Below are 18,278 nucleotides of genomic sequence, written 5' to 3'. Positions count from 1 at the left end.
TTCCAAGATTAGAGTCCTAATTACAATCCCACTTCTCGCAACAAGTCAGGATGGCCGAGCGGTCTAAGGCGCTGTGTTAAGGTCGCAGTCTCCCCTGGAGGCGTGGGTTCACATCCCTCTTTTCACAACTAATTACGATGTGGACTCAGTTTCAGTATTCTTAAAAGTTTTGTCCAGTTTCAGCAAATTTTTATTTTTTTGTATAATTAAAAAGTTATACAATTTTCCAATATATTTTCTGTAATAATTCCTCACAGTTTTCATGATCTCTGCTTGATGTCATTCAGTTGGAACATTCATTGTTTACTTCCAGTGGGTAAAATTCTGTCCATGCTCAAACAAAAACATTACATTTGCTGACACTGGACAACCCCTTTAAGGAGTCCATACACATTAGATGAAATTTGGCCGAACTCGCAGACTATCTATTGTGTATGGGGCTGTACTGACTTCTCACCGACGGCAGATATCGAGGAAAGAAGAATCAGGCATGTTGGACTCCAGAGGTGTCTGGCAGTGGCTTATTCCCCACTCCCTACTGAAAACACACAAATATGTGGGTGCCAGGAGGAATATCGGTCGATCGAACGAGCGTCTAAAACGTACAGACCACCTTTAGAAATGTTTTTCTTTATTTTTCTTATGTAATTAACGTCTATGTCCATCTTGGCATCCAACTTTTTTTTTCATTGTCTCAATGCAACTTAAAGAAAAAAAAAAAAAAAGAAGCAACTTTGCAAATCATCTTAATTAAAAATGTTCTATTCAGCTCCTATACAGGCCCATGTTTCCATGGGAACAGACAGTAATCAAACCCTGTATAGTCTGATCCTGCAGTCATATAGTTTTCCATCAGTTTCCTACTTACTTCTTGCTTACCTATAAAATGTATGTTAGTAAGATTTAGGGGCCCGAAGGAAGGTAAAATAACTGCAGGATCAGACTACACAGGGTTTGTTTGCGTCTGTTACCATGGAAACATATAGGCCTCAATAGGAGCTGTAGTCACAAACAACAGAATATTTTTAACTAAGAGGATTCACAAATTTCCTTCATTTTTTCTATTTTAGATGCATCGGAACAATTAAAAAAATAAAATAAATGCAACGGTATTCATAGCCTTTACGGTTAGCAAATTATCACGACAGGTTTGACTAGCTATTATTTCATATAGCACAAAATAATTGTATAATATTCAATAAGAAAAATACAACAGAATCATAGCGGAGTCCACCGTATTAATAAGGAAAAAGCTTCCCCCCCAACAATGATAAACAGATTTGGATGTATCGAGCTCATTAAAACACTGCACTCTGAAATAATAGCTAGTCATAACATGCTACCCTTAAATCGGACAACATATTCTCATGACAGATAAGATTTCCGTACAGCATTCAGAAAACAGGCACACTCATCAATTCTTATTGCTAAGTGGGGCTCCGACCACTGAGACCCCCACCGATTGCTAAAACGAAGCGGCAGAAGCGCTTAGCCGCTTAGATTATGATAAGCTTTCCTAGGTGTACGGGCTCAATAAAAAGGTCAATGAGTCGGTACACCGCTCGCTCTGTTTTTCGAGAAAAGAAGCTAAGCGGCCCAATGCTCACCCTGTTAAAAACAAGCAATGTTTTTAAAAGGAGGAAACTCCCATAGTTCAACCAGAACGATAGCCGCATGTGCTACCCAAATGACAACTACAGTCCCCCCATAAAAATGGACTAGGCCAGCTAATGTATTAAAAAAAAATACACACACACACACGTAAAGCATAATTCCACTTATGAAAACATTTCACTGTTTACATCTTTAGTGGAGTAATTTTTTAGATACTTTACTGTTTTTACACTGATTTTAAGTTGTATCTTGTTGTCTTCTTAATTCATATAAATAACAGTTTTGAATTCTGCTTATCACCTTTGGAAACAGGGGTTCTTGTCCATTCCACTGTCAAATATGCCCCTAACAGCTTAGCGGAGATTTATGTTGATTTTTACTGTGAAAAGGAATAAATTGTGGTTCAAAAGTTAAGCTAAGTTTTTTTCAACTCTCATCACACAAACAAAAAAAAAAGCATTATCCCTATTGTGTGTTAGAAATAAGTTTTCTGATTCACTGTGCAGCCCTCGCCCGCCTCTTCGCCATCACATGACGATCTACGCACTACAGAATCGGTTTCAAACTAACAAAGGAGCAACTCTGAAATGTCAATCAATGATTTTATCAGAGGAGCTCCCTCTAGTGTCTGGAGCGCATACTGCAAGAGTCGTAGATTTCCATTTAAAATGGGAACCAGACATACACAAAATCTCTTCCAGTCGTCCATACTAGCCAATCAGATCACAGCTCTCATTTTAAAGATGTTGAAAGAAGTGGTCTGATTGGTTGCCATGAGCAACTGCTTGAGCTTCATTTGCACTAGTTTTTCTACACTTCTCTCACAGTATTTTAGTTTGGTCTCCTCTGATCTTGCTTTGTTAAGGGTTCCGACCCACAGAACCCCCACGATCAGCACTGTCTAGTAATAGTGTCTGTTAGCGTATACCTTAGGACTGCCATAACAGATGTCTGTGCATTTTACATGCACAGACACTAATGTTCGGTCAAATAGACTCGTTTTCGAAAATTGGGACTAAAAAAAAAAAAAGAAAAAATTTCAATAAAGTAAGCGATTAAAATAATCACGCCGCAACGCAAAAATAAAAACACATTTTGTTAAATAAATCCATTTTTATTTCGTCAAAGTCACAAAAACATATAAAACATATACTTATATATCCTCACCCTTGTCTTGACCCATACAATAAAGTTATGCCCTCCATTAATTTTAACAGTGAACGTCGTAAAAAAATGAAAGTGCAATGTTGGAATATGCATTTCTTCCATTCCTAAAAATTCATATAAATTAAACGTCACAATAAATTTAACTGAAATTCATACCTAAAAAATATCCGTCCCATCTCGCAAACGACAAGGCCTCAAATAGCTTTGCAGCCTTAGAAAAAAATGATGGCTGATGGAATGTAAGGAGGCAAAAACGAAAAAATTCTCTTTGTCCTTAAGGACAAATTTGGCTTGGTCGTCCTTAAGGCTGGGTTCACACGACCACATTAACGTCCGTAATGGACGGACGTATTTCGGCCGGAAGTCCCGGACCGAACTCAGTGCAGGGAGCCGGGCTCCTAGCATCATAGTTATGTACGATGCTAGAAGTCCCTGCCTCTCCGTGGAACTACTGTCCCGTACTGAAAACATGATTACAGTACGGGACAGTTGTCCCGCAGCGGGGCAGGGACTCCAGTCAGAAACGAAAAAGTTAGCTTTTGGTCTACAAGCCCCAGTGTTTCATTTACATGAATGGTGCCGTTACAGAGATCCCCTGGTGTCCCCTACTGGGCCGCAACTGAAGCCTGTGCCGCCTTAACAACAGAGCAGTGCTGTCCTGAGCCGCTCGGGAGTCAGTATACGAAATATACCCAAACAGAATCCTATCATTTTACAATGATTACTACTCCCCTGCCCCTAGATTCATGGAGATAGCAGCCACTTGATGCTGCAATGTAGGAAATTAGTAGTAACAGCAAACAACACGAAGAACAAAGACTTCACAATGTAAAAGTAAAAAACATATAAAAACATCACGTGCTGGCTGAGTTTTCATTTTTGAACGGAGTGTTCCTTTAAGAAGTAAATGGATTTTGATTAGAAATTTAAATGTCCTATACATCCAGCTGCTTTCATACACGGTAGATGTAATATATATATAATATTGTACACACACGCATATATAAGGGGCACAGAGAGACGAGGCAGTTAGTGAATTATCGTTAAAAAATCAAGACAAGATGGATATGACGTGGTTTATTTCATAATACTGTCAGGAATATACATCTGTTGATGTTTGAGGAGAAAGAAATAGTCTGAATAGCTCTTCCCACAGTGGGAACATATATATAACTTCTCCTGTTTGTGGATTTTCAGGTGCTGGTCAAGTGCAAATTTTCGTGTAAACTTCTTCCCGCACCCGTTGCACTCGTATGGTTTCTCCCCGGTGTGGATTCTGGAGTGCACGCTGAGATTTGACGAGTTGGTAAAGGTTTTGTTGCACTCAGAACATTTGTAGAGCTTCTCTCCAGAGTGGCTTTTCTGATGTCGATAAAGGCTTGATCTGTGGGAGAACCTACGAGTACAAAATTTACACCCATACGGCTTATCGCCCATACCCCTCATGTGCGGGTCAAAAGCTGGTGGGTAAGACATGCTTTCAAGCTCAGTGCTACCTTCCTCTTCAATATCACAATGAAATGTATCTGAGCCATCAATGAGAAAATCATTCAAGTCTTCTACATCCGTTGTAGCAGCTGCGTATTTACTTGAAACATTTTGGAAATTCTCCACACTGATGTCCGGAGTAGATTTCTCAAGACGTTGTCTTTCTGATACTTCATGGGCTGGTTGAGATGTTGTTACTCCGGATACTTGTTGTGGAAGTAAAGGTGCGGTGGAGTTGTCTGTGTGCTCATTACCAGGCACTTCTATTGAGGAACAAGGACAGAGACAAGTCATGTAATTCCAATAGTCACAAGAGATAGAAATTGAGGCGCAAAAACCATGTGGTTGTGATAAGAGCAACAACAAAGTGAACTACTCTGTACATCAATATCCTAACCAACCCCCCCTCCCCCTTACAAGTTGGTCGATCCTTGCGTCTACATCTTAATCTACCAATGATCTAATAGACAAAAAAGAGCGGCCTTTTTTTTTACCCATTTTGCCGGCTGATTAGAAGAAGCATGTCAGGGTTGTAATTATAATAGGTGTAAAACCAGCCTGACCTATTGCTACCCCAGGTACGCTTCAAGAATGTGTTATGCCCAAACAGATGTCTATAGATATACTTAGGAATTATGTATTTGCACATAGATAAAAAAAAATATGAATAAAAAATATTCAAATATAATAGAACTGTAAAAAAAGAATGTTAAAAATACAATAAACACAATTCTTTTTCCAAAAAATAAAGTTTATTAAATATACATTACATAACCACACAATATACACATATGTGGTATCTTCAACCACCGTAACAACCTGCTACCAGGGGTCTAAAACACGCGTCCTGGAGACCGCATGCGTCCCCTGAGGCTGTCATCTACGGCCAACGGTGCACCGAAGCTCCCAAGACATCCTCGGGACAGCAGCGACACAGCCCCCCCCCCCCCCCCCGTTAGTGCCACCCAGGCCCCCTCACTGTAGGTAGCACCTTCGGGGCTCCCTCTAGGAGGGAAATCCGCAGCCAGAGCATTGCTGACGCTCTAGCCCGGGATTCCGCTCCTGGAGAAACCCATGAAGTCACTGTCTATATATTAGTAGTGACGTCAGGGGCTCCCCCTGAAGCGGAATCCCCGAAAAGAGCGTTGCACAAGCTCTGGCCGGGGATTCCACTCCTAGAGGGAGCCCCTGACGTGACTATCCATATATGTACAGCTCATGGAGAAGCCCCTGATGTCACTACCCATATATGTACAGTGACGTCAGGGGCTCCTCCTGGAGAGAAATCCCCGGCCAGAGCGTCGGCAATGCTCTGGCTGGGGATTCCACTCCTAGAGGGAGCTCCAAAGGCGCTACCCACAGGTAGGGGGGCTGTGTAGAATTACCAGTGAGGGGGACTGTGTGGCACTAACAGGGCACTGCGGCACCATCTTCAGAGGGCCCAGCAGCGCCATCTATAGAGAATATCTACAGAGTGCACTATGGCAATATTTACAGAGGGCACTGTGGCATTATCTATGGGGGGGGGGTGGCATTATCTACAGAGGGCACTGTGGCACTATCTAAAACGGGGCTGCCCAATCTTGACATTCTTGTGTCTGACAAATGCTACCAAATGAGCAGCCAGACTGCATTTCACAACACTTAAACTGGATTGTTCAAAGCACGTGGCATAAACGCGCAAATTTCAGGTAAGTTTAAACCTAGCGGTAATATTATAGTAATGTAGCATTGTTATAGTAATGTAGTATTATTATAGTAATGTAGTAGTATTATTATAATGTAGTATTGTTATAGTAATGTGGTATTATAGTAATGTAGTATTGTTATTATAGATTATTATAGTAATGTAGAAATGTTATAGTAATGTAGTACTGTTATTATAGTAATGTAGTATTGTTATTATAGTAATGTAATGTAGTATTATAGTATTGTTATAGTAGTGTAGTATTGTTATAGTAATGTCATGTTATTATAGTAATGTTATATTGTTCTAGTAATGTAGTATTATTATAGTAATGTAGTAGTTATAGTAATGTAATGTAGTATTGTTAAAGTAATGTAGTATTATTATAGTAATGTAGTATTATTATAGTAATGTAGTATTGTTAAAGTAATGTAGTATTGTTATAGTAATGTAGTATTATTATAGTAATGTAGTATTGTTATAGTAATGTAATGTAGTATTTTTATAGTAATTTATATTATAGTCATGTTGTATTGTTATAGTAGTGTAGTATTATTATAGTAATGTAGTATTGTTATAGTCATGTAGTATTATTAGTCATGTAGTATTATTATAGTAGTGTAGTATTGTTATTATAGTAATGTAATATTATTATAGTAATGTAGTATTGTTATAGTAATGTAGTATTATTATAGTAGTGTAGTATTATAGTAATGTAGTATTGTTATAGTAATGTAGTATTGTTATAGTAATGTAGTATTATTGTAGTAATGTATTATAGTCATGTAGTATTATTAGTCATATAGTATTGTTATAGTAATGTAGTATTATTATAGTAATGTAATATTATTATAGTAATGTAGCATAGTTATAGTAATGTAGTATTATAGTAATGTAGCATAGTTATAGTAATGTAGTATTATTATAGTAATGTAGTATTATTATAGTAATGTAGTATTGTTATAGTAGTGTAGTATTATTATAGTAATGTAATATTGTTATAGTAATGTAGTATTGTTATAGTAATGTAGTATTAGTCATGTAGTATTATTAGTCATATAGTATTGTTATAGTAATGTAGTATTATTATAGTAATGTAATATTAGTAATGTAGTATTGTTATAGTAGTGTAGTATTATTATAGTAATGTAGTATTGTTATAGTAATGTAGTATTATTATAGTAATGTAGTAGTATTATAGTAATGTAGTATTATTATAGTAATGTAGTATTGTTATAGTCATGTAGTATTAGTCATGTAGTATTGTTATAGTAATGTAGTATTATTATAGTAATGTATTATTATAGTAATGTAGTAGTATTATAGCAATGTAGTAGTATTATAGCAATGTAGTATTATAGTAATGTAGTATTGTTATAGTAATGTAGTATTATAGTAATGTAATATTGTTATAGTAATGTAATATTGTTATAGTAATGTAGTATTGTTATAGTAGTGTAGTATTATAGTAATGTAGTAGTATTATAGTAATGTAGTATTGTTATAGTAATGTAGTATTATTGTAGTAATGTATTAGTCATGTAGTATTATTAGTCATATAGTATTGTTATAGTAATGTAGTATTATTATAGTAATGTAGTATTATTGTTATAGTAATGTAGTATTATTATAGTAATGTAATATTATTATAGTAATGTAGTATTGTTATAGTAATGTAGTATTGTTATAGTAATGTAGTATTATTATAGTCATGTAGTATTATTAGTCATATAGTATTGTTATAGTAATGTAGTAGTTATAATAATGTAGTATTATAGTAATGTAATATTATTATAGTAATGTAGTATTGTTATTAAAGTAATGTAGTATTATAGTAATGTAGTAGTATTATAGTAATGTAGTATTGTTATAGTAATGTAGTATTGTTATAGTAATGTAGTATTATTATAGTCATGTAGTATTATAGTCATGTAGTATTATTAGTCATATAGTATTGTTATAGTAATGTAGTATTATTATAGTAATGTAGTATTGTTATAGTAATGTAGTATTGTTATAGTAATGTAGTATTATTATAGTAATGTAGTATTATTATAGTCATGTAGTATTGTTATAGTATTGGAGTATTGTTATAGTAATGTAGTATTATAGTAATGTAGTGTTATAGTAATGTAGTATTGTTATAGTAATGTAGTAGTATTGTTATAGTAATGTAGTAGTATTGTTATAGTAATGTAGTATTGTTATAGTAATGTAGTATTGTTATAGTAATGTAGTATTATTGTTATAGTAATGTAGTATTATTGTTATAGTAATGTAGTATTGTTATAGTAATGTAGTATTGTTATAGTAATGTAGTATTATTATAGTAATGTAGTAGTATTATAGTAATGTAGTAGTATTATAGTAATGTAGTATTGTTATAGTAATGTATTATAGTCATGTAGTATTATTAGTCATATAGTATTGTTATAGTAATGTAGTATTATTGTTATAGTAATGTAGTATTATTATAGTAATGTAATATTATTATAGTAATGTAGTATTGTTATAGTAATGTAGTATTGTTATAGTAATGTAGTATTATTATAGTCATGTAGTATTGTTATAGTAATGTAGTGTTATAGTCATGTAGTATTATTAGTCATATAGTATTGTTATAGTAATGTAGTATTATAGTAATGTAGTAGTATTGTTATAGTAATGTAGTATTATTATAGTAATGTAGTAGTATTATAGTAATGTAGTAGTATTATAGTAATGTAGTATTGTTATAGTAATGTAGTAATGTATTATAGTCATGTAGTATTAGTCATATAGTATTGTTATAGTAATGTAGTATTATTGTTATAGTAATGTAGTATTATTATAGTAATGTAATATTATTATAGTAATGTAGTATTGTTATAGTAATGTAGTATTGTTATAGTAATGTAGTATTATTATAGTAATGTAGTATTATTATAGTCATGTAGTATTGTTATAGTAATGTAGTGTTATAGTCATGTAGTATTATTAGTCATATAGTATTGTTATAGTAATGTAGTATTATTATAGTTATGTAATATTAGTAATGTAGTATTGTTATAGTAATGTAGTATTATTGTTATAGTAATGTAGTATTGTTATAGTAATGTAGTATTATTATAGCAATGTAGTATTGTTATAGTAATGTAGTATTATTATAGTAATGTAGTATTATTATAGTCATGTAGTATTGTTATAGTAATGTAGTGTTATAGTCATGTAGTATTAGTCATATAGTATTGTTATAGTAATGTAGTATTATTATAGTAATGTAATATTAGTAATGTAGTATTGTTATAGTAATGTAGTATTGTTATAGTAATGTAGTATTATTATAGTAATGTAGTATTATAGTAATGTAGTATTGTTATAGTATTGGAGTATTGTTATAGTAATGTAGTATTGTTATAGTAATGTAGTATTGTTATAGTAATGTAGTATTATAGTAATGTAGTATTGTTATAGTAATGTAGTATTATTGTTATAGTAATGTAGTATTGTTATGGTAATGTAGTATTATTATAGTAATGTAGTATTATTGTTATAGTAATGTAGTATTATGGTAATGTAGTATTATTATAGTAATGTAATATTAGTAATGTAGTATTATTATAGTAATGTAGTATTATTATAGTAATGTAGTATTGTTATAGTATTGGAGTATTGTTATAGTAATGTAGTATTGTTATAGTAATGTAGTATTATAGTAATGTAGTATTATAGTAATGTAGTATTATTGTTATAGTAATGTAGTATTGTTATAGTAATGTAGTATTGTTATAGTAATGGAGTATTATTATAGTAATGTAGTATTGTTATAGTAATGGAGTATTGTTATAGTAATGTAGTATTATTATAGTAATGTAGTATTATTATAGTAATGTAGTATTATTGTTATAGTAATGTAGTATTGTTATAGTAATGTAATGTAATATTGTTATAGTAATGTAATATTGTTATAGTAATGTAGTATTGTTATAGTAGTGTAGTATTATAGTAATGTAGTATTATTATAGTAATGTAGTATTATTATAGTAATGTAGTATTGTTATAGTATTGGAGTATTGTTATAGTAATGTAGTATTGTTATAGTAATGTAGTATTATAGTAATGTAGTATTGTTATAGTAATGTAGTATTATTGTTATAGTAATGTAGTATTGTTATAGTAATGTAGTATTATTATAGTAATGTAGTATTATTGTTATAGTAATGTAGTATTATTGTTATAGTAATGTAGTATTATTATAGTAATGTAGTATTGTTATAGTAATGTAGTATTATTATAGTAATGTAGTATTATTATAGTCATGTAGTATTGTTATAGTAATGTAGTGTTATAGTCATGTAGTATTATTAGTCATATAGTATTGTTATAGTAATGTAGTATTATTATAGTAATGTAATATTAGTAATGTAGTATTGTTATAGTAATGTAGTATTGTTATAGTATTGGGAGTATTGTTATAGTAATGTAGTATTATAGTAATGTAGTATTATAGTAATGTAGTATTATTGTTATAGTAATGTAGTATTGTTATAGTAATGTAGTATTATAGTAATGTAGTATTATTGTTATAGTAATGTAGTATTGTTATAGTAATGTAGTATTATTATAGTAATGTAGTATTATTGTTATAGTAATGTAGTATTATGGTAATGTAGTATTATTATAGTAATGTAATATTAGTAATGTAGTATTGTTATAGTAATGTAGTATTATTATAGTAATGTAGTATTGTTATAGTATTGGAGTATTGTTATAGTAATGTAGTATTATTGTTATAGTAATGTAGTATTGTTATAGTAATGTAGAATTATTATAGTAATGTAGTATTGTTATAGTAATGGAGTATTATTATAGTAATGTAGTATTGTTATAGTAATGGAGTATTGTTATAGTAATGTAGTATTATAGTCATGTAGTAGTGTTATAGCAATGTAGTATTATTATAGTAATGTAGTATTGTTATAGTAATGTAGTATTATTATAGTAATGTAGTATTATTGTTATAGTAATGTAGTATTGTTATAGTAATGTAGAATTATTATAGTAATGTAGTATTGTTATAGTAATGGAGTATTATTATAGTAATGTAGTATTGTTATAGTAATGGAGTATTGTTATAGTAATGTAGTATTATTATAGTAATGTAGTATTATTATAGTAATGTAGTATTGTTATAGTAATGTAGTATTGTTATAGTAATGTAGTATTGTTATTCTAGTAATATAGTGTTATAGTATTTCAAATAACAAATTGATTAACAATAATTTTGTATTGTATCAAATCTAAAGTAATGCTGCCCGTCAAATTCATTTTTTTTCTATGTGCGGCTCATGTACCCGGCCGAGTTTAAGACCCCTGTACTAGACCAAAGGTCCTTATAGACGGCCCCATATTGGCTGTGAAAATGAGTGTCGATCAGCGCTCCTTTGCTATAGTTACAGGAAGCAATGACCGGTAATGCATGGCGACGAATGATCGTTACTACGATCGTCCACCTCTATGCATTTGCAGAATTTCAGCAGCACATCTCCACTTTATTGGCCACATGAAAGATTTGCTCGTTCATCGGCTGATCGTTGGCCTGTTTACACAGGGCAATGTTCGGGAATGTACATTCATATGAAAGCTTGTTTGCCCGATCGTTAGCCCGTGTAAAAGGGCCTTATGGAAATAAGTATTTATAAAGTAAAATATATTTTTTTTAAAGGCAGAATATATGTACCACAAAATGGCGCCTTTAATTCAATGGTCCCAAAAATAAAGACTTCAATCAGTCACATCGTATGAATGATGCCTCTTTGGGTCTCTAAGGGCTTGTCCACACACAGCGGAATTGCTGCAGAAAATTTCTGCAGCAATTCCATTGAAAAAAGCAGATATTCTGAGGAGGCAAAACCGCACCATTTCCTGTGGTTTTTACGGCAGAAAATGGTGCGTATTTTGCTGCGTTTTTCTCAATGTTGGGAGATGGAGACCTCTTCTCTGAAAAACGCAGCAATTCTGGCCACTTTCTGTAGCAGGAATGGACATGCTGCAGTCCGAAAAATACGCACCGCAGGTCAATTTCTTGTTGGAAATTTTCTGCAGCGTGTGGATGAGATTTGTTAAATGTCACCCAGTAAGCTGCTGCTGTATTCTGCTAAGTATTTTCCATTGGAAATATCGGCCAGGAAAAAACGCGGCAGTTCCTTTTCCCTGCCTACGTTTTTCTATTTTCAGCCGTTTTTTCTGTCATGACGGAGCCCACTGTCCGGCTGCGTGGTTTGCCTCTATTTATACTGGGACTACAATGACATAATTCATTGCAGATGGTGACACAACTTGCTACATCTTCTCAGACAGTAGCATCAGGGTTACACCCAAAAATGTTACTTAATAAGTACTTAATATACGTTGTTGCCTCTAGGACTGCATATAGCAAATTTGTAGCTCCAGATTAGCGAAGCCTGAGCATCCTCATGCTGGTGCATAGACCGGCCTCCAAACTCCCATCCATCTTAAGCCTCACTTACACCTGCGTGTGTTGACTCCATAGTCGTCAGTGTGAATAAATGTTATTCTATAGGTTTTTCAACACCCAGCATGCTCCATCAGAGGCCATTTGATGCAGCGTGTCACCCATAGGAGAACAGTTTTCAGTGCTTTCCATACAGTGCGTAACACAGTATCCACACAGAATCATAATGACTTACTGAGAAACATGGTAATGAGATATTCTATTAGTCCAGACTAAGTGAATTCAGTACTTAGGCTTAGTTCACATCTGTGCCGGAGGCTCCGTTAGGGTCCTCCGTCGCAGATCCGGCCGAGATAACCGGAGACAATATCGCACCATTCTGCGATATTTTCTCAAGGGAAACTTACCGACACCCTGACGAAACCCTGACGAGATTCACGTTCATGTGAATGGGCCCTAAGGGAAAATATCCGCATATTATATAGAAACATTGTATAGTAAAGAACACAAATTCTCACCTAAATTTGCAGGTTCTTCTGATTTATTAACACTACAAGGTTTGCTCGTTGCCTCGTTATTGGCATCAGACATGGATACCTGGTTTAGATAGAAGTAAAAATGATAATCGAGCCATATATTATAGTATAAAGATGGATACATTTATAATGGATACCTAATCTACACACGTCCATATGTACAGTTGGATCAGGCATTTCAAATGACGGGGCCGTGAGGGTCCCCGTGGCTTCCCTGTGGTCCGTACCCAGGTTACAGACTGTTATATGTCTGTTCTGCTCTTCATAGACAAACTATAATGTCAGCCTACAAGGTCAACCGCAGGCATTTGTTTTCCCCACGGATTCTTCTCTGGCCTCAGATCTCTCCTGCTTCTTGTACGAGTGGTTCTTGTAGTAAAAGTTTATCATTGAATTGTAGATTATATACAGATATTATATAATTGCCAACACTGTAAAGCCAGGGCTCCAGGGAGATACAAAGTATGCGTTTACCATGCTACGGAGCTCGGATAACATCAGAGGACATGCAAAGTGTTTCTAGGGGTCTGTTGTATTTCTATCTGTGCATGACAGTGTTGGACACTGTGCAACTATCGCGAGGTGCTGCAATTTTTCCTTCCATCGGATTATATCGTAATTTCATGCAAGATTACGCAGCTGCCATGTTACGCGACCTCACAATGTGATTTTGTTTTTTCCATTCTAATAGACGGTTCTACCTCCAAATTACATATAACATTTTAAAGTGTACCTGTACTTTCATAAAACTTTTGCCATGTCATAGTGACATGTCAGAAGTTTTGATCAGTGGGGTCCGAGCACTGAGACCCCCACCGATTGCTAAATGAAGTGCTCAGGTGAGCGCTGAGCTTCTGATCGGCTCGGCAACACTATAGAAATTACGTTTAAATCCTCATGTTCCATTCTCTGGACACCCGTTCTTGTGATAGTGGAGGTCCCAGCGATCAGGCAGTGATCACCAATCCTGGATCAACCCCTTTAAGACCAGAGGCCGGGGTTGGAAAGGGGATACAGCGGAGAAGTCAGACACTTCACATTCGGCGCGTGAGGATGAAAACTTATTTTCCTTAGTGTTGCTTTCAGCAGGAACGCCAACAAAGGTCCGCTTAAACTTGTCTCCCTACCTAGATCTAGTGGTGTTAGTGCTGTGGGGGGACGACAAAAGAGGTTACAGAAGCCCCTTAGTGTAAAACTATGTGTACATATCTAAGGTTGGTTTTAATCGCCTGAATTAAAATATATTACGCGGCAAGTGCAGGACCCTCCACGGTTCTCCTGGACTGAACATAGGTGACCTAGGGTTCTACATAGGGTCCTATGGTCTAAGTTCGGTTTGGTAGAATCACGAGGATTTTGGTTCTTATGGCCTGTTTAAAGGCCAGCTGAAGCCTGTGACAAGTGCTTCTGGGCCTCCCCGTGACAACACTTCCTGTTCCTCTACTGTTTTTTTTTTATTTTTATCACAGAATTTCTAAACCTCAAGGAAACTAATCATATCCCTTCTTTCATTAATTTTCTCAAATGTGCAAAAGAATGAAAGCTGGTTGCGGATAATTTACCAAAGTGAGTGGTGTCGCGGGTACACTGGCACAGAAAATCTTCCGAAAAATATATTTAGAAATTACATTTTTTTTACATTTCTACAACTTTCTATTCTGGTAGTCCTTCAATGTGGGAAAAGTAACCACATGACGAGGTAAAACAGCATTTTCGATTCCTTATCACACGGTAAATCCATCCATTGTAACTTACACAGAGTCCGGTATCGTCGCTTTCTCGCAATGCACGGCTTTCATTTGATGGACCCAATGCTGAAAACTGTGAAGCTTCATGTTCATTTCCTTGTTCTGACATACTGAGCACCTAAATAGAAAATCTATATTTATATGTGTGAGCCGCTGCTATAGTGATAATATAATGTAGTAATAATAATAAAAGATCAGAGAGAAGCACCTGCCCGAGGCTTTAATAAATGGACTCCACCCAGCACGAAAACATTTACACTTTACCCAAAAGGTTCATATTAATGGTGAAGAGAAGTGGCTGCCCAACACCTACGATGACGCTTAACATTAAACAAAAGGATGAACTGGCCAAAATCTAACTCCTTAACGACCGCCAATACGCCTTTACGCGGCGGCCGTTAAGGGTACTTATGCCAGAGTGCCGCCTTTTTGCGGCGCTCTGAGATAAGCCCGGCACGGGGGTGTCCTGTGCCGGCTAAAGCGGGAGTCGGACGGTCTCAAAACAGGCGGACACATGCACTAACTGGTGGGATCGACTTCAACATCGATCTCACCAGTTTAATCCCTTAGATGCGGCGCACAATAGCGAACGCCGAATCCAAGTGGTTTTGGAGTGAGGGTGTGCCCTCTCTCACCCCATCAGCACCCTGTGATTGCAATCGCAGGGTGCCAATGGCTTCTACGGCAGCCGGGGGCCTAACAAAGGCCCCCAGGTCTGCCTGTAGTGGATGCCTGCTAAGCCATGCCTGGGGTGACCTAGCAGGTGCCGGTCAGTTTTACACTGACAGGGAATAATACACTGCTCCACAACACCGTCCGGATCCTTGGGAAGGCCGGTGTGAACCAGTGATGTCATCACGCTGGCCTGAGCAGGGATCCTGTCGGTGTTGTGGAGCGGCTCTATTCGTCACAGGAACGGGGCCTAGGTGCTTACAATTTTTTCCCGAACAGCCTGTAGCCTAGTAAATGGCAGAGCAAGGAGATACCTTCCTGCTCTGTCATAATGTTCAATAGTATCTGCGTCCTAAGGAAGCATATTACGGAGGTATCGTACCGACGCACACAAAGTGCCTACTGCTTATTTATATGGAACTATAGGCGCTCAGCGATACAATCCATCCTATGTGACTGCTGCAGCCAATCACAGGCTGGAGAGGTCACATGAGCTGCAGCTCCATCACAGAATGTAAACGATATGGTTGCCAGGGGTCCTAGACTGGTACATCCACGCTGACTGGGGGAATGTAGTGAAGCGGAGGGGCTTTACTTCAGCATCTCAACATCTTTCTAAGCAGTTACAGATGATCATTAGCCTTGAGTCACCAGCCTATTTTGGGCTTTAATGACCAAGCGATCTTTTCAGTTTTTTTCGTCGTCGCATTCCAAGAGCTAACACTTTTTTTTTCTTTCAACATAGCCATGTGGGGGTTTATTTTTTGTGGGACGAGCTGTATTTTTTAATAGCATCACTTCGGGGTACATATAACTTCAATTGATTAACTTTTGTTAACTTTTTTTGGAACGGAAATGGAAAAGAAAAAAAATTCCTCCATACTTTTTCGCGTTTTAAATTTACGCCGTCTACCGTGTGATATAAATAACATAACTTTATTTTCTGGGTCCGTAAGACGGCGATAGCAAGTCTATAGTTTATTTTTATGTTTTACAACTTTTGAACCATAAAACCACTTTTATCTATAATATAAATAAATATATAACTTGCTGTGTTACCATAGCCTAAGGCCCGGTTCACACAGAGTTTTTTTTCCGCTGATATTGATGCGGAAACCATGTCAGAATCAGCGGCAAAAAACGGACGAAACTGCCTCCCATTGATTTCTAAGGGAGGTGGAGGCGTTTTTTTTTCTCCTGCGGAGTGTTTTAACCACTCGTGGTAAAAAAAAACGGCAAGCTCTTCCTTGCCGTTGTTCCGCCTCTGACCTTCCTTTGAAATCAATGGGAAGCAGAGAAAGCGTTTTTTTGCCCGTGGCGCTCAATGGCCACCAGTGAAAAATGCTGCGAAAATTGCGGTAAGAATTTGCAGGCAGGTCAAAATCTTCCAGTTCAAATTTTTCTGCCTGCAAAAAAGCTCTGTGTGAACAGGGCCTAAGAGTCATAACATTTTTATTTTTCTGCTGACGTAGCTGTAGAAGGGCTTATTTTTGACTTGTAGTTTTTATTTGGGGTATTTACAACTTTTTGATTGCTTTTTATTGCGTTTTTTGGAAGGCGGGATGAACGGTAAATTCTGTCATTGCTTTTTAGGCGTTCACCTTGCGAGTGAAATAACGTGTGCAGTTCCAATTATGTGTAGCTTTTTCATTATTTTCAATTTTTTTTTACTTGGGTGATTATTTTTTTTTGTTACAAACGTTATTGATATATTTGTAACATTTTTTTGATCGCTTTCAGGGTATGATCACACAGAGTTTTTTTACGCGGAAACCGTGCCGCAAAACTCGCCAAAAACCCGGCCGAAAATGCCTCCCATTGATTTCAATGGGAGGTAGAGGCGGTTTTCTCGCACGAGCCGTAGAACCGGCTCGCGGGAGAAAGGGACATGCCCTGTCTTCGCGCGATTACGCCCCTGACCTCCCATTGACATCAATGGGAGGCAGAGAAAGCGTATTTCGTGGCGTTTTATGCCTGCGGCGCTCAATGGCTGCGGGCAAAAAACGCTGTGAAAATCGGCGTGCAGGCAGAGGAAAATCTGCCTCAAACTTCCAAATGGAATTTTGATGCAGATTTTCCGCATGCAAAAAAACTCAGTGTGAACATAGCCTTATAATACACTGCAATACTGTATCGCTGCATATTACGCCTGTCAGTGTAAAACTGACAGGCATCCTATTAGGCCCTGCCACGAATGGCAGACAAGGGTGCTATGTTAGGCACCCCGCGATCATACTGTGGGGGTGCTGATGGGGTGACAGAGGGAGCCCCCTCCTCCCTCTGAAACCACTTAGATACCGCAAGCGCTATTGACCGCAGCATCATAGGGGTTAAGCAACTGAGATTGGAGGAAACTTCTGCTCTAACGGCCGGGATCGGAGTCCTGGATGTCATTAGACAGCATGACAGCCGCTCTACCTGGCATAGGATACCCGTGTTCGGCTTATGACACAGTTACGTAAAAAGGCGGCACAGGGTCATAAGGCGAATTGGCGGTTATTAAGGGGTTAATAGGATGTATCCCAGGGCAACCACGTACCTTATCTTTATCCATAGAGGTAGAAGTGGAGTTAAATCAAGACCCCCTTTAAATATGTACCAGTCACTAAAATCCCTGCCCACATCTCTCTATGGAGCGTAAACCATGACATATTACTATATGATATAATAATTAGACCATCCCCAGATTTCATAGACTGATAATAGCGGTAAACTGGATCATAGACACATGGAGAACTATGTACAGCCTTGAGAAGCGCAGCGCTGTGTATACTGGAGGCGGGCTGGTCGGGCGGGTGGCCCTGTCATTACTGCTGTGAGTGTGAGCGCCGAGTAGCCGCTATTTACTAACACTCCCTCGTAAGACAAGTACAAGCCTACCTGTATCTTCCCGTCTGAAATCTTAGGAAGCA

General features: G+C 36.3%; 1 protein-coding gene across 2 annotated transcripts; it reads right to left on the bottom strand.

Annotated features, from left to right (window-relative positions):
* Positions 1-3,843: 3,843 nt before the first annotated feature.
* Positions 3,844-18,218, bottom strand: LOC142666699 (uncharacterized). 2 transcript variants are annotated; one of them, XM_075846848.1, is made up of 4 exons: positions 17,906-18,218; positions 14,702-14,812; positions 12,929-13,007; positions 3,844-4,532 (listed from the first exon to the last, which is right to left on the bottom strand). In XM_075846848.1, exons 1-4 carry the CDS (start codon positions 17,918-17,920, stop codon positions 3,859-3,861), a joined length of 879 nt encoding a protein of 292 aa, XP_075702963.1. In that variant the 5' UTR covers positions 17,921-18,218; the 3' UTR covers positions 3,844-3,858. The 2 variants fall into 2 exon arrangements, with proteins under 2 accessions (XP_075702963.1, XP_075702964.1); XM_075846849.1 differs by lacking the exon at positions 17,906-18,218 and adding an exon at positions 14,903-15,236 and having other exon boundaries at positions 14,702-14,825.
* Positions 18,219-18,278: the final 60 nt, after the last annotated feature.

Source organism: Rhinoderma darwinii, chromosome 13 (assembly GCF_050947455.1).
Source record: "Rhinoderma darwinii isolate aRhiDar2 chromosome 13, aRhiDar2.hap1, whole genome shotgun sequence".
Lineage (NCBI taxonomy): Eukaryota > Metazoa > Chordata > Amphibia > Anura > Rhinodermatidae > Rhinoderma > Rhinoderma darwinii.
Note: the sequence above shows the minus strand (reverse complement) of the source record. Positions and strands in the feature narration are given on the sequence as shown.